At 35.5% G+C, this 24,166-nt stretch overlaps 2 protein-coding genes across 5 annotated transcripts in view; both read right to left on the bottom strand.

The window, feature by feature from the left end:
• Nucleotides 1-4,795, bottom strand: part of ORC2 (origin recognition complex subunit 2) — a 74,594-nt gene extending 69,799 nt beyond the window's left edge. For all 4 annotated transcript variants that reach the window (XR_012469453.1, XR_012469454.1, XR_012469455.1 and 1 more), the window contains exons 1-4: nt 4,485-4,795; nt 2,227-2,327; nt 1,580-1,723; nt 770-859 (exon numbers count right to left, since the gene is read on the bottom strand). Coding sequence is in view for 1 of the 4 variants with exons in the window: in XM_074191668.1 (XP_074047769.1) it covers nt 770-859; nt 1,580-1,723; nt 2,227-2,317 (325 nt within the window). In the remaining 3 variants the exon portion in view is untranslated. The remainder of the gene's footprint in view (nt 1-769; nt 860-1,579; nt 1,724-2,226; nt 2,328-4,484) is intronic.
• Nucleotides 4,796-20,615: 15,820 nt separating this feature from the next.
• Nucleotides 20,616-24,166, bottom strand: part of HYCC2 (hyccin PI4KA lipid kinase complex subunit 2) — an 82,488-nt gene continuing 78,937 nt past the window's right edge. Inside the window, exon 13 of the mRNA XM_074191667.1 lies at nt 20,616-22,750. Coding sequence (XP_074047768.1) covers nt 22,149-22,750 — 602 coding nt within the window. The 3' untranslated portion in view covers nt 20,616-22,148. The remainder of the gene's footprint in view (nt 22,751-24,166) is intronic.

The raw sequence follows: 24,166 nt of genomic DNA, 5'->3' as shown, positions 1-24,166 counted from the left end.
AGGAATTCTGAAACATCTTAATACATGGGTAATAGACACCATATAGGAAAAGTCTAGAATCCTCTGTTCTACCTACCTACAATTAAAAACAAAGACTTATATTCTTTACATCTTTCAGTTAACAGTGAAATAATAAAGAGATGGTCCTTTTGCTCAATATACTTTTAGAAAGTCTGTTCCCTACCAAAGCCCTCAAGAACAATTACCTCTGTAAATTTGCATAAAGATGACACTCAAAAGATTTTGGGCATAGAAAAGTTGGTAGTTAGGTCAGCACTACTGGTGTACTTTTCAGGCACCTTTTTTCCATATTAGTGAAGTACAAGTTTTCCCTCAGGTCTTTGGGATCTTCCTCTCCTTCAAATAACCTGTGTACTATGCCCAAGACAGATCTCCCCTATGGAGAGCTGGTCCAATCCAGGAGCTTTTCCACTATTTATTTTCTTTTGTGCCATGAGGTAAAATATGTGGGAATTAATATTAAAAAGAAATGAGAGAGGAATCAATATAAGAGACAAAAGGAGTAAAAGCCAGTCCCTGGCCTTGAGGAATTTCTTATACAAGTAGGAATATAAAACAAGCATTCATGAATTTTAACCATCCAAGAATATTAACAGGTAAGATGATGTGAGCAAACTGAACAACCTCATCAGCCAGAAAGGAGAAAATGAAAATAACAGTAATTAGCATGAGGAGAGACTAGTAAAGGAGGATTTCTTGAACATGTTCTCGAGTGAGGGAAAAAACAAATCAAGATTTAACAACATACCCAGTTCTGCCATCTTTTCAGGATTTTTTCTGGTCTGAAAAGAATAAACTTTGTTGCTACCACCAGCAACACGGCCATTTTTCAAGGATTCTGAGAAAGAAAAAAGATATGCAATAGTAGCAAAAAACAAATTAAACCACCTGAAATTTAAGCTAGAAAAATAAGAATCAACAAGTATTCCTGGGTCCAGAACTAGATGTGGTCACACAGAGATCATTTCTCATTCTGTTGCCATTTCCTCAACAGATTAGAATATTATTTTTAAAAAGTTAAGGTCAAGGATTCAATGCCAATTTGGGTCCATTTTGTTGTATTTCACTGTCAAAGAACTCAATGTGTCAAAATATGTCAGCCAAAGTATCAATAGAGCTAAACAAATTCATCTTCATTGATGGAAAAAAAACTAACAATACAGGCCTTACTGACAAGGAGTTAACGCCTGTACCTACAATTGCTCTGGTACAGGGAATTTCTTGGTAAGCAAGAGACCTCTATAAATGCAGGTCAAAATGTTCTCAGCACAGAGGGTCTCTAGATTGCCTAGAGTATCAAGAGGAAAAGTGATTTTTTTTTTTTGCTTATATGATAAACTTTAAAGTGGCCAATATGTCACAAGCAAGACCTGAATCTAGGTCTTCTTGACTTCAAGGTCGACTTTCTCTTTTCAGCCTAAATAGACATCACATTTTCTGTTGATGGAGACATTTGTAGGCAATGTCTTGTTATTTATCCTAGAGTATGGTATTTTTTACTTATTGATTGACAATTAGCAGAATTTGGAATTAACTTTTTTTCTGTTTCAACAAATACCTTGGGTGTCTGCTCCTAGAATATGTACATAGTTCTCCTCTTTTAAATCCTCTTGGTCATCTTGATTTAGTTCACTTTCCTGCTTCTTCATTAGTTTTTTCACACTGACTAAGAGTTGAGCTCGATCCTTTCGAAATTTGGTCCCTGCAAAAAACCAAAGAACCTAAAATAACCTAGGTTTAAAATTCACTGAATGTTAAATTAGAAAATTGCTCTCCTTTCTGTATTATTTTTAAATTTTCTAAACTTTTAAAAGATGGGAAAGAAAATAAAACTTTATTTGTGAAAAGAAGCACACATTTCTAAAACTGAATTAATTTCAACCTTCCCAAATGTTTCAAATTAGATAAATTTCAAATATAACAACCCTCAACCTCAACTGACAAAATTGGCAAAATTTTGTAACTAGAACCAACTGCTGCTGCTAAGCAATCTCACAAATGTTTATATAGCTTTATTAATTTTGATTTCTGAGTTACAAAGTTTTAAAAAAGGAATACTCAGAAAAGGATTTTTAAATAACATTAGTGTTAGATCAAATATTTCTATCATTTAAGAATTATTTTATTTTCACATATCTGAAGGTGAAAAAAAAAACTCAAACATCCAACAAGCATTTTTCAAATACAATTAAAGATATCCTGTACCTTCTTTATCAAGAATGTGATTAAGAACATCATCATCCCCTACAAACTGAACTTGTAACATCTTGGTTTCTTGTAGCTTCAAATGGTTCATCACAATCAACCTTAAGAGAATTAATAAACAAATCATTCATAAGTTCTGAAAATATCCATATCAAGTACAGTTAGGCAAATTTAAAATTTAATAATGTTTATGAATATTTACCAGAAATTCCAAAATCATCAATTAGCTACTCTATCAGTTGTTACTGGGAATAAGAAGCCTTAGTAAACTTACATATTTTAATGTATGCATACCCTTTGACCCAGCAATACCACTACTGGGTCTATACCCTGAAGAGATGATGAAAAAGGGTAAAAACATCACTTGTACAAAAATATTCATAACAGCCCTGTTTGTGGTGGCAAAGAATTGGAAATCAAATAAATGTCCTTCAACTGGGGAATGGCTTAGGAAACTGTGGTATATGTATGTCATGGAGCACTATTGTTCTATTAGAAACCAGGAGGAGGGGCGGCTAGGTGGTGCAGTGGTGCAACAGCCTTGGAGTCAGTAGTACCTGGGTTCAAATCCGACCTCACACTTGATAATTACCTAGCTGTGTGGCCTTGGGCAAGCCACTTAACCCCAATGCCTTGAAAAAATCTAAAAAAAAAAAAAACCAAACCAGGAGGGATGGGAATTCAGGGAAGCCTGGAAGGATTTGCATGAACTGATGCTGAGTGAGATGAGCAGAACCAGAAAAACACTGTACACCCTAACAGCAACATGGGGGTGATGATCAACCTTGACGGATTCGATCACTCCATCAATGCAACAATCAGGGACAACTTGGGGCTGTCTGCAATGTAGAATACCATCTGGATCCAGAGAAAGAAAGAACTGTGGAGTTTGAACAAAGTTCTCTAGATTCATAAAAAAACAACTTACATATTTTAGATTTTGGGGGTCCTCTTTTTCAAATCATTTGTATAATACATTTAAAAGGTAACAAAAGTCTTTATGTGTAGGCATGCATAGAAAAGGGAAAGAGAGGGGATAAGCATTTACATATCTCCCATTATGGGTTAGAATCTGTGCTGCTTTTTACAAATATTAACTCATCTGGTCCTAATAGCATCCAACTCTGTGAGACAGGTATTCTCTCCATTTTTACACGGAGGTCACATTGATTGGATACCTGTCTAAATCCACATTTCTCCTACTTCAGCCTTCTATCCACTGTTCATCATCTGTTCCGTAGTTACATTGTAGACTACCAGATAACTGTCACAACTGAATTCTATGTGATAAATCAATCAGTTATCAATTGAGTACAGTACTAGAGGTATGAGCAAAAAGCATCCCCACTGATCTATGCCCCAATCCACCTATATTCAGTCAAAAGGTCTTTCTGCTTCATGATTTTGGATGTCAGTAATGTTGAAAACAAAGACAGATAACTAAAAGTTAACATTCATACTGTCTTCTATGTGATAAGCACAGTGAGGTGGGGGGGGGGGAGGGATGGAGTGGGCTGAAATACAAAGATAAAATGAGAAAATCTCCACCCTTGATAATAAGAATAGGGCCAGTGGAACTTAAAAACTTCACAAAACGTGAAGAATTAAACAAAATCAAAAGCAGGAAAAACAGAACAGTGTTAAATATCTCATTGGAAAAATAACTGTCCTGGATCGTTCCAGATATGATGACTCCCTCATCACATTCAATTTGGATCAATGTATACCATGGCAACAATGTAAAGGCTGGCAAAATTGCCTTCTGTGGGGGTGGAGAAGGGAAGTAAGATTAGGGGAAAAAAACTGTAAAACTGAAAAATAAATCAAATCTTTAAAGAAAATAGTAGTCCAGACTCAAATGACAATACAAATTCGCCAAATGCTTTGCTTTGATACAGTATTATCCCCATTTTACAGGAAGGAGAGCTTGAGGCACAAGGGGTCACACTAAATCCCTCCATCGCAGCCTCCCACGGGCACCCCAAACCTTCCCAACCACCAGCATCTCAGGGGCGGGGCCTGGCAGCAGCAGCGCCCCCCACCCCCCCAACGGCTGGATTGGGCCGGATTCGGCTGGATTCAGCTGGATCCCACAATGCCACGCCAGCGGCCCGGCGGGGCCCGGGAAGGGGGGCGCGGACTCGGTTACCCGCCCACCCCAAGCTCCAACCTCCGGCCGGAGGAGAGCGCCCTCGGCACGGCCGGGCACGGCCCTGCACGCCCGGCCTCCCAGGCCCGGCCTCCGCCGCCACACTCACCCGGCCGACAGCCTGAGGCTGCCGAGAGCTTTAACGGCGGCTCAACCGCGACGGCGCGGCGGTGGAAGCCAGACGAAAACGGGGAGTCGACGCCACCAGTTGCTCGAGGCCCGGCCAGATGGCTGAGGGGACAAGGAAGGGGACCCTCCCGGGCCACACACCGAATCTCCCGCCCTGCTCAAAGAGGCAGCCCCCAAAGCCGCCAATGGGAAGCCTAAGCAGCGGAGAGCGACGGACCGGAGAGCCAATCACGTTCCTCTTTCCCTGCCCCGCCTAGAAACAGCGTGAGAAATGGAGACCCTCAAGGAAACAACAATCGCGTCGCCCTTTGACCATTTCCGATTCCGGGATGACGTAGATGGACTGGGACTTGTGCAGAGCGAGCTGCTTCGTGATTGGCTAAGCGACGAGAAGCCAGGACGGAAGATGGAAAATAATTCCCCCCCCGCCCCCCCCCGTCAGACCACGTGGTAGATACTGATGGGTGCCCTGGGGCTCAGCTTTAGGCAGGCGCTCCAGAGGGGCCTAATAAACTTGACAAAAGTCTTAAAACAAAAATGTGACAAAAACTTAAAACAAAAACAAAAAAGGTACAAAGCACCTGTCTACTCAGAGAAAATGAAGTTTGGTTTATAGCAGTGATGCTCTTAACTTTTGGTCTCTACAATATAGAAGACCCTAAAAAGCTTTTAATCTTAATCTATAGATATGTACCATTACTGAAAAGGTAAGTTAATTCTAGTACTAGTTAAATTTAGTATTATTTAAATGTCTTACTGTTATAATGAAAATAATTCTAGGGGTGGCTAGGTGGCGCAGGGGACAGAGCACCGGCCTTGGAGTCAGGAGGACCTGAGTTCAAATGTGACCTCAGACACCTAATAATTACCTAGCTGTGTGGCCTTGATAAAAATAATTCTAACCTCATGAGTCCTTGAAAGAGAGGATCAAGCAAACTTAAGGGAAATGAGGTAGAACTTCAGAGTTGTTCAGTGTGCAATTTTTAAAAATTAATAGTGATTTTGAGAATTTTTTCAGATGGCACTTAAGAGAATGGGTTTCCTCCTTTGAAAATTTTGACCATTTCATATCCTTTGATCATTTATTAGTTGGGGAATAGCACTTATGTGTAGGATAAAACATCCACTTAAAAAAAAGACTTCTCTAGAGTGGGTAGGTGGAGCAGTGGATAGAGAGCACTGGTCCTGGAGTCAGGAGTACCTGAGTTCAAATCCAGCCTCAGACACTTAATTACCTAGCTGTGTGGCCTTGGGCAAGCCACTTAACCCCATTCCCTTGCAAAAAAACTAACAGATATATACATATATATATATATATATATATATATATATATATATATAATTATATAATAATGAAAATAATTCTAACCTCATGGATCCCTGAAAGACAGGATCAGGCAAACTTAAGAGGAATAAGGTAGAACTTCAGAGTTTCTTCAATTTGCATTTTTTAAAAATTAATAGTGATTTTGAGAATTTTTTTTCAGATGGCACTTGAGAGAATGGGTTTCTTCCTTTGAAAATTTTGACCATTTGATATCCTTTAACCATTTATTAGTTGGGAAATAGCACTTTTGTATGGGATAAAAAAAATCCACTTTTAAAAAAACACTCCTGTGGGGCAGCTAGGTGTTAGTGGATAGAGCACTGGCCCTGGAGTCAGGAGTACTGAGTCCAAATCCAGCCTCAGACACTTAATAATTACCTAGCTGTGTGGCCTTGGGCAAGCCACTTAACTCCATAGCCTTCCAAAAAAAAAAAAAAGCACACTCCAAGCCTCACAATGGTAGTGATTGAAGATCAAGGAGCTGTCCCCAACTGACAGTCAAGCAAGATTATATGGCCTAATACAATCCTGAAAATCTACCTCAGGAACAAAGAAAGGAATGAAAAGCTTTCATAAAATACTACCTCACCATCCAGACAGTGAGAATAACCTTCAGGATTATAGCTATCCTATTGAAGTAATGTAATTTGTCTTGGAATGAAAAGCCTTGGAACAGTCTACTATGCTAGTCACTTATGGAGAAAACAGGTGATGTTACAAGTCTCATTCGGAATGCAAGATCTTTCTCATGGGAAAAAGTCTACTGTCCAGTAGTCAGTAAAATTAGTCTTATCAAAAGTTAGGAGAGTGACCCTCCTGTTTGGAAAACAAGGGGCTTTCTTCTAGAAACAGTTTAAGAATGATAGTTTGTTCTTTCTTAAATATTTCTTAAACCTGAGGGGGACTTCACTAGGAATATTAACCCTGAAATGGTTTTGTTGGGAATGCTCTATTCACTTATAATTCTGAATCTGTTTTTTCTGTGTCTTGGAAATGATATTTTTTATCAGATAAACTTGTAGCAAATAACATTTTTTATAAAAAAATGTTTAAATCTGTTATTTCCCCTTCTAATCTTCTACATTGCTTTTGTTTTGGTAAACATGTTTTAATTTTATGTCATAACAATTGTCTATTTCATCTTCTGTGATGGTTTGTATCCCTTGTTTGGTCATCAACTATTTCTCTATCCATAGCTTAGATTAATTTTTAATTTATTCTTTTAATTTGTCTAGAATATGAGGTGTGTTTTTTTTAGAATTTTTTTTTTGCAAGGCAATGGGGTTAAGTGGTTTGACCAAGGTCACATAGCTAGGTAATTATTAAGTGTCTGAGGCCAGATTTGAACTCGGGTATTCCCGACTCCAAGGTCAATGCTCTATCCACTGTGCCACCTAGCCACCCAGGATATGAGTTTTTATATTGAGGTCTAGTATATTTGAAGCTTATCTTGGCATATGTTCTGAGTTGTTGCTCTAAATCTAATTTATGCAAGAGTACTGCCAGTTTCACAGGATTTTTTTTGTGAAAAGGGGATGTTAATTAAGCAAGACTACCAGGATGCTTTATTTCTACATGTTGTGAATCTAGTCTGTTCCACTGCCTATTTTTCAACTAAGACCAAATCAGTTTTATGATTACTGCTGATGGTATAGTTTGACATCTAGTGCCCCCTTCTTTCCCTTTTTTCATTATAGTCTTTGTTTTTAGGGACAGCTGGGTGGCGCAGTGGATAGAGCACTAGCCCTGGAGTCAGGAGGACTTGAGTTCAAATCCAGTCTCAGGCACTTAATAATTACCTAGCTGTGTAACTTTGAGCAAGTTACTTAACCCCATTGCCTTGGGGGAAAAAAAAAGAAGGAAGAAATGTTCTTATTTTTCTGGCTCTAGAAAGTAATCCCTTCATTGAATTACTGAATAGGTAAGTTAATTTTAGTATTAGTGAAATTTAGTATTATCTTATTACCATAGTTATTATCATTTTATTATCATAGTTAGGCCTAGCAATGAGCAATTAATATTTCTCCAATCATTTCCTTCTGTCATTATTTCCATAAAGAGTGTCTTAAGGGGCAGCTAGGTGGTGCAGTGGATAGAGCACCAGCCCTGGAGTCAGAAGGATCTGAGTTCAAATGTGACCTCAGACACTTAATAATCATCTAGCTGTGTGACCTTGGGCAAGTCACTTAACCCCAATGCCTTGCAAAAAAAATGTTTCATAGTTCTATTCATATAGTTTTTGTGGATATCTTGGTTGATAAAGACTCCCAGTATATGCTATAGTTATTCAAAATTGAGTTTCTCTTTTTATTACTTCCTTTTGCATTTTATTGGTAACATACAGAAAATACTGAAGATTTATACGGTTTCAGTTTATAACTTGCAAAGTTGCTGAAGTTATTCATTGTTCCAATTAATTTTTAGTTGACCCTATGGTTTCTAAGAAACTAACTTAACATCTGTAAAAGAGTTTATAATTTTTCTCATCTTTTAATATAAGTAGCATTTTATCAAATAGGAGTGGTAATAATGAACATTCATTTTTTATCTCTGATTTTATTGGAAAGGCATCTCATATATCCGTTATACGTAACTCTGGATCTTTGTTTTAGAAAGATATTACTTATCACAGTAAAAAATATTCATCTATCCATGTACTTTTTAGTGTTTTTATTATAAAAAATGGATATCTTATTTTCTTGAAAGCTTTTTTTTTAATTGGTGATATTTTGTTAGTTTTTGCAAGGCAATGGGGTTAAGTGGCTTGCCCAAGGCCACACAACCAAGTAATTATTAAGTGTCTGAGGCCAGATTGGAACTCAGGTACTCCTGACTCCAGGGCTGGTGCTCTATCCACTGCACCACCTAGCTGCCCCTTTAAAGCTTTTTTTTTATACTTTTTAATAAAATCATGATTCTTTTTTTTAGGTTTTTGCAAGGCAAACGGGGTTAAGTGGCTTACGCAAGGCCACACAGCTAGGTAATTATTAAGTATCTGAGATGGGATTTGAACCCAGGTACTTCTGGCTCCAAGGCCAGTGCTTTATTCACTATGCCACCTAGCTGCCCCTTAAAATCATGATTCTTAAAATGTTATTAATATGCTATCTTATTTCAATACTTTTGTTGATATAGAATCACTCCTATATTGCTAATATGAATATAACATTGATTAAAGAGCAAAACTGGTTTTGAGAAGTTGTTATAATCTTTTTGCTTATATTTTAATTAAATTGCTTATTATATTTTAATTACAATTTTTGCATTATTCATTAAAGATATCTTTAGTTTCCTTCATCATAACTTTTTCTGGTTTAGGTGTTTTAAAACATTTATATCATTAGAGGAATTTGGTAGATTCCATCTGTTCCTATTTTTGTAAGGAGTTTATGCATTATTGGAACTAATTTTTCTTTGAAAGTTTGACAAGATTCACCCTTAATCTCTTTGGTTCTGGGTTTTTTTTCCCTTTGGGAGTTTATTTATGGCATGTTCAGTTTCTTTTTCCGAGATTGGATTATTTCTCTGTTTCTTTTTCTGTTAATATGAAAATTTGTATTTTTGTCAAAATTTATTTCATATAAGTTTTTTATTTTCTTGGCATTTGTCATTTTCAATTCTGTCCAACTCTTCATGACTCCATTTGGGGTTTTCATGATAGGGATATTATTTCTTCTCCATCTCATTTTACAAATGGGAAAACTAAGGCAAACAAAGTTAAGTGACTTGTTCTGGGTCATATAGCTATGTTGGAAGCTAGCTAGACTTGAAATCTGGCAGATGAGTTTAGCATTCTATCCAATGCACCATATAGCTGGCATATCATTGGGCAAAATGATTTCTTAGAATTTATTTTATATCTATTACTCTTTCTTGGTGAATGTCTTTTTCATTTTGGAGGCTAATAATTTGTTCTCCCCCTTAAAAAAATCAATTTAGATGCTTGTTTATTCATTTTACATTGATAATTTAGTTTTGTTTATTGATTCAATGGATTTTATGCTTTTAATTTTTATTGATTTGGGGTTTAATTTAGGTATTTTAATTTTTTGGTTTCCTGCCTTATTTAGTTGCATGTCAGATTCATGGATCTGTTCTTTCTTTTGTTCATTTTCTTTTTTGTTGTTGCGGTTTGGTTTTTTTTTGAAAGACAATGGGGTTAAGTGACTTGCCCAAGGTCACACAACTAGGTAATTATTAAGTGCCTGAGACAGGATTTGAACTCAGGTCCTCCTGACTCCAGGGCAGGTGCTCTATCCACTGTACCACCTAGCGACCTTTTTCTCTCTTTTGTTAAAAAATTTGCTCAAACTTCTTTATTTTTTTCCTCAATTCAAATGTTTGCTTAACACACATAAGAATTAAAAATTTTCTTCTACCAAAAAAAAATCCAAAACCTGAAAAACCACCTTCAAAGAGACCATACCATTCTCATTTCATTATCATTTCTTTGACAGATTGTTGTTCCTATTTTTCTTTGATCCTTCTTTTAAGATTATATTAGTCTCCAATTAATTTTGAATATTTTCTTTTTTATGTCAAATGATTTCTTTATTTTTTAAATTTCATTTATTTATTTATTTTAATTTTTCCCCCAATCTCGCTTCCCTACCCCCCCAGAAGTCAGTCTGATAGTGTTTACTTTGTTTCCATGCTATACATTGATCAAAACTGTATGCGTTGAGAGAAAAAATCGTATCCTTAAGGAAAAAATAAAATATAAGAAATAGAAAATTTACATGATAAGATAACTTTTTTTAAAATTAAAAGTAATAGTCTTTGGTCTTTGTTTAAATGCCACAATTCTTTTTCCATCACAGACACCCTAAAATTGTCCCTGATTATTGCATGATGAAATGAGCAAGTCCAAATTGTGAATATTTTATTAAAATTTTCCTTATTTATTAACATTTTATTTCATTGAAATCAGTATTGATGAGCTTAATATTTCATTTAGTTTTTTTCATTTGTTATTTTTTTAAAAAGGCAGCTAAGTTGTACACTGGATGCACTTGGAGTGAAAAAGACTTATGTCTAATCCATTCTGCTTATTCATGTGCAAATTTATTCCAGTCGACAATCACTGGTTCTTAGATGACATTCATGATTCTCAAATTTTTTTCTCCCTCATTCATATCTTTCTAGTAGGGTTTTTTTTTTACCTCCTCCCTTTTTACAAGGTAAAAGATAGTAAAATAAAAGGACTGATATCAACACTAGAAATCTATGATTGGAGATCCCGCTCCTACTCTTGTCCTCTCCTTGCCTATCCTATTCCTTACCTCTTAAGCACCGTATCCATAATCAAGATCCAAGGGCAGCGAGGTGGCGCAGTGGGTGGAGCACTGGCCCTGGCATGTGAAGCCTAGCCCTCAGGGCACACAGCGAGCAGCCTGGCCAAGGCCCAGATCCAGGAACAGGAAGCAGAAGCCGGTAAACAGGAGCCCCCAGAACATGAGTGCTGAGCCTAGGGAGGGGAGTGGAGAGACTGCAGAGCTCTGTCCTCTGTCCCTGGAACAGGACTCTCAGGTTCTGACCACATTCAATTCCTGACCATAGTCTAGGTCCCCCCATAGAACAGCAGGCCCCCCCCCACCTCAGTCCCATGGCAAAGGGGTATGCTTGTGGTCATTCACAGACCAGGAGGGAAGACAGAGACTTACACACTCAAAAGCTCAAGAAGCACCCCAAAAACCAGGGATAGGCTGGGTAAAATGAGTAAGCAGAGAAAAAAGGAATACTATTGAGAAATATTTTGCCTGTGATCCCAAGAAGGATCAAAATTCTCAATCTGAAGATGAGGAAGCACAAGCTCCTGCATCTAAAGACTCTAAGAAAAACAGAAACTGGGGGGTGGCTAGGTGGTGTAGTGGATAAAGCACAGGCCTTGGAGTCAGGAACCTGGGTTCAAATCCGGTCTCAGACACTTAATAATTATGTAGCCGTGTGGCCTTGGGCAAGCCACCTAACCCCGTTTGCCTTGCAAAAACCTAAAAAAAAAAAACAGGAAACTGTGCTCACGCTATGACAGAGCTCAAAAAAGACTTTGAAAATCAAGTGAGGGAGATAGAAGAAAAATTGGGAAAAGAAATGAGAGAGATACAGAAAAAACATGAAAAATGAAGTCAGCAAGTCAAGGAAATCCAAAAGAATGCAGAAGAAAATAACATACTAAAAACCAGCATAGGTCAAATGGATAAAACAGTTCAAAAAGTTATTGAGGAGAAGAATGCTTAAAAAGCAGAATTGGCCAGATGGAAAAAGAGATAAGAAAGCTCTCTGAGGAAAACAAATCCTTCAGATAAAGAATAGAACTTAGGGCGATGGCTGATTTTATGAAAAATCAGGACACAATACTTCAAAACCAAAAGAATGAAAAACTAGAAGAAAATGTGAAACATCTTATTGAAAAAACAACTGATATGGAAAACAGACTTAGGAAAGATAATTCAAAAGTTATTGGAATACCTAAAAGTCATGATCAGGAAAAGAGCCTTGACATCATTTTCAAAGAACTACTAACAGGAAAATTGCACCTGATATCTTAGAAGCAGAGGGAAAAATAGAAATGCAGAGAATCCACTGATCTCCTCAAGAAAGAGATCCAAAAAAAAAAAAAAAAACAATCCCAGGATTATTATAGCCAAGTTCCAGAACTCCCAAGTCAAAGAGAAAATATTACAAGCAGCTAGGACACACTTCAAATATTGTGGAGCTGCAGTCAGGAACACACAGGACTTAGCAGCAACTACATTAAAAGCTCGTAGGGCTTGGAATATAATATACCGGAAGGCAAAAGAGCTTAGAATGCAACTGAGAATCAACTACCTGGCAAAACAATGTCCTCTTCCAGGGAAAAAGATGGACCTTCAGTGAACCAGAGGAATTTCAAATGTTCCTGTTGGAATGGCCAGAGCTGAACAGAGAAGGTTTGACCTTCAAATATAGAACTCAGGTGAAGCATAGAGATTGGAGAAGGGGAAAATACGAGGGACTTGATGATGAACTACATTTATTCCTGCATAGAAAAATGACACTGACAAACCATATGAACCTTCTCATTTAATAGAGGAGGTAGGAGGAGCTTTTATAGATGAAGTACAGGAGAGAGCTGAGTTTGAAGATATAATGTGGTGTAAAAATGGAGTCAATAGATAAAAGGGAAATGTAATGGGAGAAAGAAAAAGGAGAGGAGGAATAGGATAAGATATTTCATATAAGAAGATTTTTCTTTATTACAATGAGCTATTGCAATGATATGGAAGGGGGGAAGGCAAGGGGGAATGAGGGAATCTTTCCTCTCATCAGAAGTGGCTAGGAGAGGAAACAGCATATATACTCAATGGGGCATAGACATCTGGAGTAAGAAGGAGAGAAGGGGGATGGGGAAGGGGGGATGTGAGTGATGGAGGAGAGGATGGACCATGGGGGGAGAGTGGTCAGATATAACACATTTTCTTTTTTACTTCTTGCAAGGGGCTGGGATTGGATGGCCTGTCCAGGACCATAGGGCCAGGTGGATGCTGGGCCTAAGGGGTGGTATGGGGGCTCAGGGCTTCTTGGCCCCAGGACCAGGGATCTGTCTGGTGCTCCAGTCAGCTACCCTACAGCAGAGAGAGTGAAAGGAAAGAGAAAATATAGTACATGGTATTGGAGAAATACGAAAGGAGGAAGTTGCGATCAGCAATGGCAATGGTGGAAAAATATGGAAGTAACTTTTGTGATGGACTTATCATAAAGAATGTGATCCACCCACGACAGAGCTGGTGGTGTTGGAACACAGACTGAAGCACATTTATTATTATTCCTTTTTGGGGGGCTTGCAGGGCAAATGGGGCTGGGTGGACTGCCTAGGGTTGCATAGCTGGGTGATTGTTGGGTGTCTGAAGCCGGATTTGGACCCGGGTGCTCCTGGCTCAAGGGCCAGTGCTCTGTCCACCACCTGGCTGCCCCTACTATTATTATTACTATTTTATTTATTTTGCAGGGCAATAGGGTTGGGGTGGCTTGCATGGGTTCACACAGTTGAGTGATTGTTGGGTGTATGGAGCCGGATTTGGGCTCAGGTGCTCCTGGCTCCAGGGCTGGTGCTCTGTCCATTGCGCCACCTGGCCATACCTAAAATTATTACTATTATTTTTTTAATTTTTTATTTTATTTTTTTTCTCTCCCCTTTACTTTATCGCATATGCAGGTCTATATTTTTGGGGGGAGGGGTATTTATGTTTACTCTTAAACAAGAATATTTTATTAATATATAAAAAAACATTTGTACAAAATGAGAATAAATAAATAAATACATCCTAGTAAGGATTGCCCTGCTTGGTCTTTTTATAATCCAGGTTATCCAACTGTGACAAAGGGAAAAGCAAGGACAAAGGACACATACCCTGCGAAAAGCCTAGCTCAAGCTAGGGAAAACAGAAGAGAGACACAACGAGTTGGTTAATGAGTACATGCCTTGGGCTCAGACATGATAATCATACCCTTCATAACCATCTGATCATGGCTCTTCCATGCCTTTCAGAATCTGTTTGCCCTTCAAAAGTGGGGTGTGACAAAAAATGAGGATGGATCACAGACTAATATTATTAAATAATAGAGCATATTTTACTCAATGCAAGGGCTACTTTCTATAGAAAGTTTTTCCTGATTTGCCCAACAACTAAAGTCCCCCCAACTTACTTGTTTTTATTTTCTATTTATTTCATATATACTCATGTGTATAAGTCACCCCAATAAAATAGAAGCTTCTTTGAGAATAGCAGCTGTTTCATTTTTTCTCTTTATGTCACCCTTCTGCCATAAAGCAGACATTTGTTGACTGCAATAAAGAGACAAACAGTAGAGGGATTAAGACAAAAGTTCTAGAGTATATACATAGAGTATATACATAAATAAAAGTAGAAGTAAGAAACCTTAAGGAGACCTGCTGAGCAATCAAAATGTTGATGGAAGAAGGAAAACATTTAAAGTCCCTTTATATTTTGGAAAAGAAAATCCACATAAATAAATATTATTTAGGGAAAAAAAGTGCACAGCTTTCCAGAAACACAATATTTATTTAACATTTTAGATACTCTTTTCTGCTTGGCAGACTGATAATGAATTTTTTACATCTTTATTTACAATGACTGAAAATATTTTTTTCATCTCTGGCAGATTATTTACAAGGTCAACAGTAAATATATTTCACATTTCAACAACAGTCAAATAGCATTATCAGTTTCGGTGAGACAGTTATTAAAATAATGGCTTACATGCACATGATCTATAATGTGTGTGTCACCATCACTCTAAAAGAATGAAGATTTTTACTGGTCCTAGGTTAAGAGACACCACACAGTAGAGATCTCATTTATTTTTATATACTTATCTTGTTTAAACTTTCACCAGCAATAAATCTTAACTATTTGGCCAGCCTCAGGCAACCATCAATTCAATGCTGGTGAAAAATAAGGATTGTTTTACATGGTCCACATCTTTTCATCGAATAAACATACTTTCAGCAAGGATTTATTTACTGTTTCCTTTTCTATTAAGACAGAGAAGACTATACAATGCCAAAGTCATAAAAGTCCTTCAGAAATCTGAGCTCAGAAGAGCCAAACTAGCATGAGAAACAAGTATGAAAATAATCTTTTAACCATTAAAGATTGTATCTCTTAAGCTAGTCAAACTGAATGTAAATCCAGTATAATTTCAAGGACAAGAATCAAAAAGATTCATTGTAAAGTATATGAATTTATTACAAATGTTAAAAAGACCACATGGGGGGCATACCTCTCAGTACAATTTTCTTAATAAAACTTAAAAAAAAATACCCTCCTAATGTCTAGAAAACAAATCTATTTATAGTTTTCAAAATAGTCTGGTTAAACTAACCAAAACATTATTTTTCTAATCTCTCTGTTAAGGAAAAACAGTATGCATAAATGACTTAGTAGAGCATTTATTTTTCTTAAGCACATTTCTTATTTTTAATAAAATAAGTTAAAATGACATATTTAGGAGTAAGATTCCCAATGAACTCCCATTACACATAAATATCCTAATAATTCTTAGCCCAAGATAACTGTAAAGAAAAAAAATCCTGAGTGTTACTCATATAGATTATTGGTGAATTACCTCATTTTACCAATTAACATTTACCACATGCCACAAACAAATCTAGCAGAAATGCCTGAGTGCTCATTTAAAGAGGTCCATTTCTGTGACTTTCCTGTGGCATGTCACATATTATAAGGTGTTTTTTGGTCCAGATCTGATTTCATCAGTGTAATGAGGAGGTATGAAAACCTCCTTGGAGGATAATGATGAACTATCGAGTTGACTGGGGAATTGAGAAGTTAGGTGATAGTCCTAACGTTATATTATACTCCAGTCCTCAGGTTCATTCACTCTACCTCTCAGTCTGAGAAGGACTTGTTGATTTTTAAATTTTTCTATTCAATACTGGCATACTGTAGGACCCTTAATCTCCTACATAAATTGGTGAAAAAACAGAAAACAGGTGCCATGAGAAAAAAGTCTTCATTAAGCAATAACACATGTACTTATATGGATCTATTTTGTATCATGTTGAAAATGGCTTTTCCTTCTATATGATTCTCATGAAAAATAGTTCTTTATGTATTTAATATACATATAGACCTTCCATTTTATTTATTAAGTTACCTTAAAATGAATAAAAATTACCACTACAATAATGACAAAATTCAACTTATTTCAAGTAAAGAAAAAGAACGGAAACCTCTAAGAATTCGGCCCAGACTCCCAAGTGTAGTATATCTACAATTAATCTACATTTCGAATAATCTATTCTGTTTAATTTTTTCCAGATTTAAAAAAAAAAAGGGAAGGGAAAATTGTACAAATTCCAGATAATTTAAAAATCATATTTGGTCTGTAAATTTCTTTGGTAAAATAATGAAATCAGGAAAGACACAAAGAAGTTAATATTCTTGATACCATAGGCAACATTGAACTAAAAACCTATAAACACTGCAATCCAGACTGAAATCAGTATTAGAGTAGAGAATGAAGCAGCCAATTAAGTTTCTTTTGGAAAAATGATTAAAGATCTCCATATTGAAGTTCATGATAAAAAAATAAATGAAGTTTTAGGCAATCTCATTGCTATCATACAAGCTACACTTATTTCTACATACTGTTCTTTTATAAGTCATATTCAACATCAGAGCAGTGTGTATCTTCAAGAATTCATTTACATCATATCTGTAAACAGTACCAATACATTTTTTCAAATTCAGAAGGAAAAAAATACTCACATTTTCAGTTCTACACACCTATTATTTCATACAGAATCAGCTTTTCAAGCTGCCACAATGTAAGTTTTACAGTTTATTTCCAAGATAACTTGACTAAGGAACAATATTGTGGAAGCTAGGATATTTCAAAAATAAAAAATGCTAAATATGCCAAGTTTTCATGTGCTCTGGCTTTAAATGATACTTTCAAATAAGAAAGAGGAAGTAGTGAAAAGGTGACTGCTTTATAATTCTAGTGACTTGGGATGATGATTTTATCTGTTATTCATTTCCTTGAACTACATGTAAATCTATCATCAATATGACAATTTTGGCAAAAGCTTATAGTACTATTTAGATGACTCATTAACCCAGTTTACTGTTCGGTACCCTGACAGATTCTAGGGATAGTTTAAGTAAAAGTACTTTCTATTTTTTTCCAAAATAATTCTTTTTAAGGAACATATGTCCTTAAAGCAAACCACAATGTAATCATTACAAATGTGTGTGTCAAATGAATTTTTTAATACTTTGAAATAGGAAAACAACTACCTTGAAAGATGAAAAGAAAATCTGTTAATAAACTGTTTAACATGGCCTTAAAATAAAAAGGCTCTAAAACTTTAATGGAATTTCCTGATTCATTTATTAGCTTTGACTTAAAAAAATATACTTTTTCCCTCCAACAAAATTCAGAAACAAAATACTGACTTTCAAATACACAGAGCAACACATGTATAGAATTGGGGGCAGAAAGGAGTTGATCCTACTTACCACTGTTCAGTAGTGGGTTACTATCCTTTAATATTAAAAATTTTTTCTATTTACAAATGAACATCTAGAGAATTAGTTGAGGGAACTGAACATATTCAAAGTACACAGACAAACTAAGTGGTGAGAAAAGGAAAACACTACCTCATTCTAATACTCAAAAATAGTGCAAATTAAACAAATCAGAAAAATTTTCATTCCCATTTTTCTAATGTCATTAAGCAGATGATTAATTTTAAAGCTAACAAGTGGAATTTGAGGATTCAGATTGGAAATGTTAAGCTTATACATCTGAAACTACTGTAGCTACAAGACATTTAATAAGGTATTCACTTTTTATGATACAATGTTTACTATTACAATTAGAAAGCAGAAGTTTTACAATAAATATAACTTTTCATTCACATCAGGAAATTTAACCTGTATTAATAATGTAATATTAAATATAATCTCTTAAACAAAATAAAAAGGCCTAGAACAGAAAGTTCAGTATTTTAATTCTTATTTGTAATATTCAATTGGACATGTACTTAATTTGCCACTTTGGTACTTCTGTAAAATTTGAATAACAAAAACTACTGATTAAGTCATTTTAGTGGGAACAACTTTACATTGAAATAAAGCCTCAGAAAAATTATCTAAAAATGGAAGCATATCAGTAGAATAGGATAGAAATTCTATCATAATGCATTAATACTACTTTATGTGTACAAAGATACCTAAATTTCCAGCACTTGTGTATGTAGTATTCAACCACATGTGAAAAAATGATTTAATCTGCATTTTGCTTGCATATATCTTTTCCTTTAAATGTTGTACCATATAGGAGAATAAAGGAGCTGGAGGAATCAGGGTGATACCACATATACTGTAAAAGAATGGGAAATGTCTAGTATAGTAAAAAGAAGCGGCCTAAGAGACAGAAGACCTAGATTTGGTCCTAGCTTCCACCAGCTGTGTCACATTGGGCAAACTGCCTTATGTTTCTGAGCTTCAGCTTCCCCATCTATTAAGGGAGCCAGGGGGTCCCTCTCTAGACGATCCTCAAAGTACTTCTAGCTCTAAAATCCCATGATTCTACAATACATATGCCCAGTAGAGTAAGCTAAGAAAAACAAAAGTTTCAAGTTAAAATCTTTTACCACCACCAACAAAAAGAGCAGCTTATCTAAACAAAAAAAAAAAAAAATTTATACTTTATTTCCCAAAAGACAACTTTTCATTGTATATTTTATTTTGCTTCTCATCAAGTTCCTTTTTACTGTCACAGAACTGCTTTAACATGGCCTTAAAATAAATTGCCCTAACTCTATACATATTCTATATCTCTTCAGGCACTTTGCCAAATCTTGATCTAATATGGACAATATTAATGAAAATCTACTTTGTTACAGAAAACTGGCATTTCATTCCTTAATAGCTTTACCGTAGATTGGCTCAGTTCAGATTTTGGTGATACATTTAAGGGTAGGATTCTTGTAGTGATCTGTAAGACACTTTATGGAAATTTTAAATAGTTTGTCTAGAATGAGTGAATTACATGATAAAAATGCATGAATACAGATTTCCAAATGCTTATAGATCAGCTACTGTATATACAAAAAGGCACTACTTCAAGGAAAAAAGTGCCAACAAATAATACAAATGATCATCCAAAAACCTGTACTAGAAGCCATAAGGCATTTTCCTAAACAGACAATTCAATGATAATGCCATTTTTTATAAATAAAAATTGCTGTTACTATCTAGTTTCAATTCAATGAAATGTTTCAAAATTAGTCAAATTGTAGTAAATGAAAGGACATAATGAAAACACATCAAGATCATGATGTTCCAATGTGTATAATATAAATGTACACATCCCCAAAGTATGCTTAATTTTTTTCAAAACCGAGCTTATAATAGGGACTTTGAAATTTTGTACTATTTATCATTTCATACTCCAGTTTATACTTGATAATTTTGTGCTTGAAGGTACTCAATAAATGCTTGTGGAATTACTAAATTTTGGTAATTAAATTAATTTAGTTCTCTTAAAAGAAATTAGATGCCTAGGCAAAACAGTCATTCAACACTTACAGTAATCTACAAGTGTACCCCCCTCCTTTTATATACATGAAATTTTAATAAAATCATCAAAATTCAGCCTTTCATTTATTTCAAATGTTTTTCACTTTTTTATATTTCTCTGGTATTTTTTATGCCCAATTAAAAATAATTTATCCCTATCTAAAATATGGAAGATATTTATATCTGTACATTCACATACATAATATGTATGTACATAACAGATGTGTACATATAAAATCTCTATCTTTATCTCTGGGTTTTGGCAATGGCACAGGTGTTTTTGGTTCTAATTTGCCAATCTGTATATGAACTGAAAACATTACAGACTATTATTTTGAAATAAGAGTCCAATTGTTCTAGTAACAGTTTAAAAGGAAATGCTTTCCAATCAAAATTAAAGAATTTTTTAAATTAAAAAAATGGAAGAATTAGGGAATCTTTTTAGTGCTCAAATTTATCAAATTCCAATATAATTTCAATTTCTAGAATTGTTCTTACAGCTTTTTAAAATTTTACAAGAAAAATATATTTTCTACAAATTCCCCAAAACATTTTTTCCACACTTTCACAATGAAAAATGCCTCAAAAAACTGAATCACATTAGCTCTGATCTGTTTCATGGGAAGCTAATTTATGATTCCAAGTACAGATACTTTACAAATGTATATGTATGTGTGTGTGTGTGTGTGTGTGTGTGTGTGTGTGTGTGTGTGTTTATTTTCTGAAGGCAGTACATACTCCCTTCTATTCCAATTATCAGAGCCAAAAGACTCATAGAGGCTATGTAATATCTAAAATAATTCTTTAATCAAATCAGAACTGATATTTTGAATGATACATTTTTATAGCCTCTTACATAATTTCCAAAAGCTCTTCATGAATTTAATGTCTAGCTCATTGACATGATTTAAAAATTTAAATTTCAGTATACTGATAAAAGGTAGTGTGGTCCTTTTAGCAGAAAATATTTCAATACCCCCTGGTGGGAAATTTGCTTTATAAAAATGTGTCACATAGAACCTTCAGTGATCTCCCTAAGCAAATGATCTATGCGTGATGAACCTCCATGAAGTACATAATCTGTCATGACTGTAGATTTCTTAATCCGAAATATCTGACTTAATTTAAACACACTTAGAAAGCAGCTGAGAGGTCTTCACTAATAATCTGGTATCACTGAAGATAATTTAGGAAATTTCTTTTTACCAGAATATGCACTTGTTTGAAGCAGTCAAGAACTCATAAATGAGGACAAATTGTTCACTGTGTCTAGGAAATAGGATCCCCCCACCCCAATCTGGATTCTTGGACTTGCTTATTGTTTTAACTTTAACCTACAGACAGAATAAACCATTATGTCTTGGTGGGAAAGAGGGAAGACATGATAATATGACTATAAAGTCATTAAAAGTGCATTATCATCTACACAATAAACTTAGAGCCTTCTTCTGCAAAGAAGACAAAAAACTTGGTTTGAATGTTTCAGTTACTAAATATTTAACTTCTCAGAGTAAAAGAGCTGGGGGGAAAAGAGCTACCTTCATTTTAATGAAAAAATGCAACAGACTGTCAGGAAGCAGTCTGATCTATTTCCTCCCATCTCCTTTCCCCATACTTGGAAGGAAGGAAGGAAGGAAGGAAGGAAGGAAGGAAGGAAGGAAGGAAGGAAGGAAGGAAGGAAGGAAAGATTGCACAAACTCAGAGAAGTCTAAAGTCATAATAGAATCTCTGAGGCACTCCTGGTTTTGAGGAAAAAAACATACCATCCAGTAGTTTTCATAGTTCTATACATTGAGAGAACCCGTTTCTATTTCTTAACAAAGCCAAAGAATCATTTCATAGGGATCACATACACCATTTCCTCTAATGTCTCTGCAGTCTCACAGTGTTGAAATGGGACTGATCAGCCTACGATGGATTGCACATCACCCAAGGAAAAAGGAAGGCATGAAAAAGGCATACATTTTATACTGCTTCACAAACACATTTTGGGGGTTGCAGGGGGGACAGAGAGGAAGAATAGGAGAGGGGAAAAAAATCTTATTGCTGTTTCAGTACAAAATACAGTATAATGATACCTAAACTGAATCAAATCTGATTACAATGGTCAGTAGTTTCAGACTGTGGGATGAAGTTTCTTCTTGCACAATGAAATGTTTGGTTTTAAAAGATAAAGCAGAAAGAGAAGAAAGTGGAACTGTCAAAACTACACCTGTGATATCAGCTGCATATTGAAGCTTGGGGAGCGAGACTGCTTAGTTAGGGGGGCTCCTGGGCTGAGGAGATCTTTACCTTCCCCAGCTTGACCTAGTCGGTCTTCCTGTAGGCTTATAGTTGAAAAGCGATTGGCATTGCTACCTGCTAAATTAGTAACTCCCTCAGTGCCCACCCCAATGCTTGCACTGGCTTGACTGCCATTCACATAGTCAAATGATTTACTTGAGGAAGCACTGGCTGTCCGGATCAAACTCAAGCTATTGGCTTTTGGCACCACCTGGCCAGCAGGTAGGCTCAGGTGTTTCTTCATCGGTGTCAACTCAACAGAGTCTACACTAAGGTCAGATGGTTGATGTATGTACTGCTTACGAACTATTGACTCTCGAGGGCTCTCGATGGGTTTAGTGGCAGAAGTTGTTTCTTTATCCTTGGCTGAACGCCCACTTGCTACTTTCCTTAAGCTTCCCCTCTGAGAGGAGGATGATGGTTTGGTCCCAACTGGCTGACTGCTGAGGGAAGCCCCTGATGAAAATCCTTCATCTGCATCATTCAGGTTCACAGACTCCTCTCCTCCATTTATACCCTCAGCACCTAAAAAACAAATCAGACAGACTCAGCAGAAGCTAAGTTAAATAAAGTAGCAGTTGTGATAAGGATCTGTTGTGAAGCTCTAAGTTTTTTGTATATTCATGATGACCTTGCCAAACAACACTTCTGATAAATTTACTATTCCACACTGATTCCAATATGATAATACCCTGTTGTTCTGCATGGATTTCCCATTCACATCCTTTGGCATGTCAACTGCCTCTTTTTAAATATAAAGTCAGGAATTGGAAACTACCAGTAAATTTAACTACATACAATTTTCTTATAGTACAAACTGTTGACATAACACAATTCAGCACATTAACTTTCAGGTTAAGATAGTATTGCCTCTAGCAAAACCTAAAAAAAAAGTTAATAGTCTTTAATTTCTTGCACTGTTTTGCAAAATGACAAAATGTAATGAAAACCTCTAAAACTCTTGCATCTGAAATCGCTAGCAGATTCCAATTCCACTAAATTACAGAGCTTTTTACACTTATCGTTTCAATTTTAAGTGCCTCTTTTATGCAAAATGTTTTAATTAGTCTATAACCCAAGAGTACATAGAAGTATTAGAGATGAACCTTTTAAGTAAGGAGTTAGCTAGTCTTTCATTTACAAACACAAAATTTCACAATACTCTCAATAAGTTCTACTTTTTTCTTAGGACATTAAAATTTAAAATTTTCCAAAGCTATATACTATTCCATTAATGAATGAATCCAGTAGCAAATTCCTGTGTTCTTTTACATGAGAACCTAAACATCAATACATAAGAAAAAAAAATCTTGAACATTGTCATGAAGAAAAATGTAGGTTTCATATTTTTAGAAGTGATTTTATTATCATGACTATTCCCATCAACTTCCATCCTGGAATTCACATTCAATCTATGGAATCTCTCTGGAAATGAAGGGGGAACAGAGAAGGAAGCATTTCAGACAACTCAATTCCTTTTTTAGAATTTTAATATTTTTTAAAAATCCCCCCAAAGATTATAAAAAAATTATTCCAAAGACAAATTTTTCTAAAAGCCAAAGTGTGTGAGTCTCTCTCTTTTTTCAAAATGCCAGATATTTTGCTATTTCATTAGGGAGCTATTTTTGATACATTTTCCCAAACCCCAAGAAAATTTAACTTGAACCTATGAAAAGTAAATATCTTTATATTTAAGAAACAATAGTAGCCAAGATAATTTTAAACAAATAGTTAAGTGAAACTTTAAGAAAGATAATTGAAGTCTTTTCTTTAATACATTCCCATTTTAAAAAAATTGAAAATAAAAGAAATGCGTGATTTGCAAAAGTGCTAGGAAAAAAATGATAATCAAGCTACTCTTAAAATGAAAATGCCTTGTTTTAATCTGGCAATCGACTTTTCTTTGGTCATCATGCAAAGCCTTCTATGAGAGTGCATCTG

This window comes from Macrotis lagotis, chromosome 6 (assembly GCF_037893015.1).
Source record: "Macrotis lagotis isolate mMagLag1 chromosome 6, bilby.v1.9.chrom.fasta, whole genome shotgun sequence".
Lineage (NCBI taxonomy): Eukaryota > Metazoa > Chordata > Mammalia > Peramelemorphia > Peramelidae > Macrotis > Macrotis lagotis.
The sequence above is the reverse complement of the archived record's forward strand: the minus strand, read 5'-3'. Positions and strand labels throughout refer to the sequence as shown.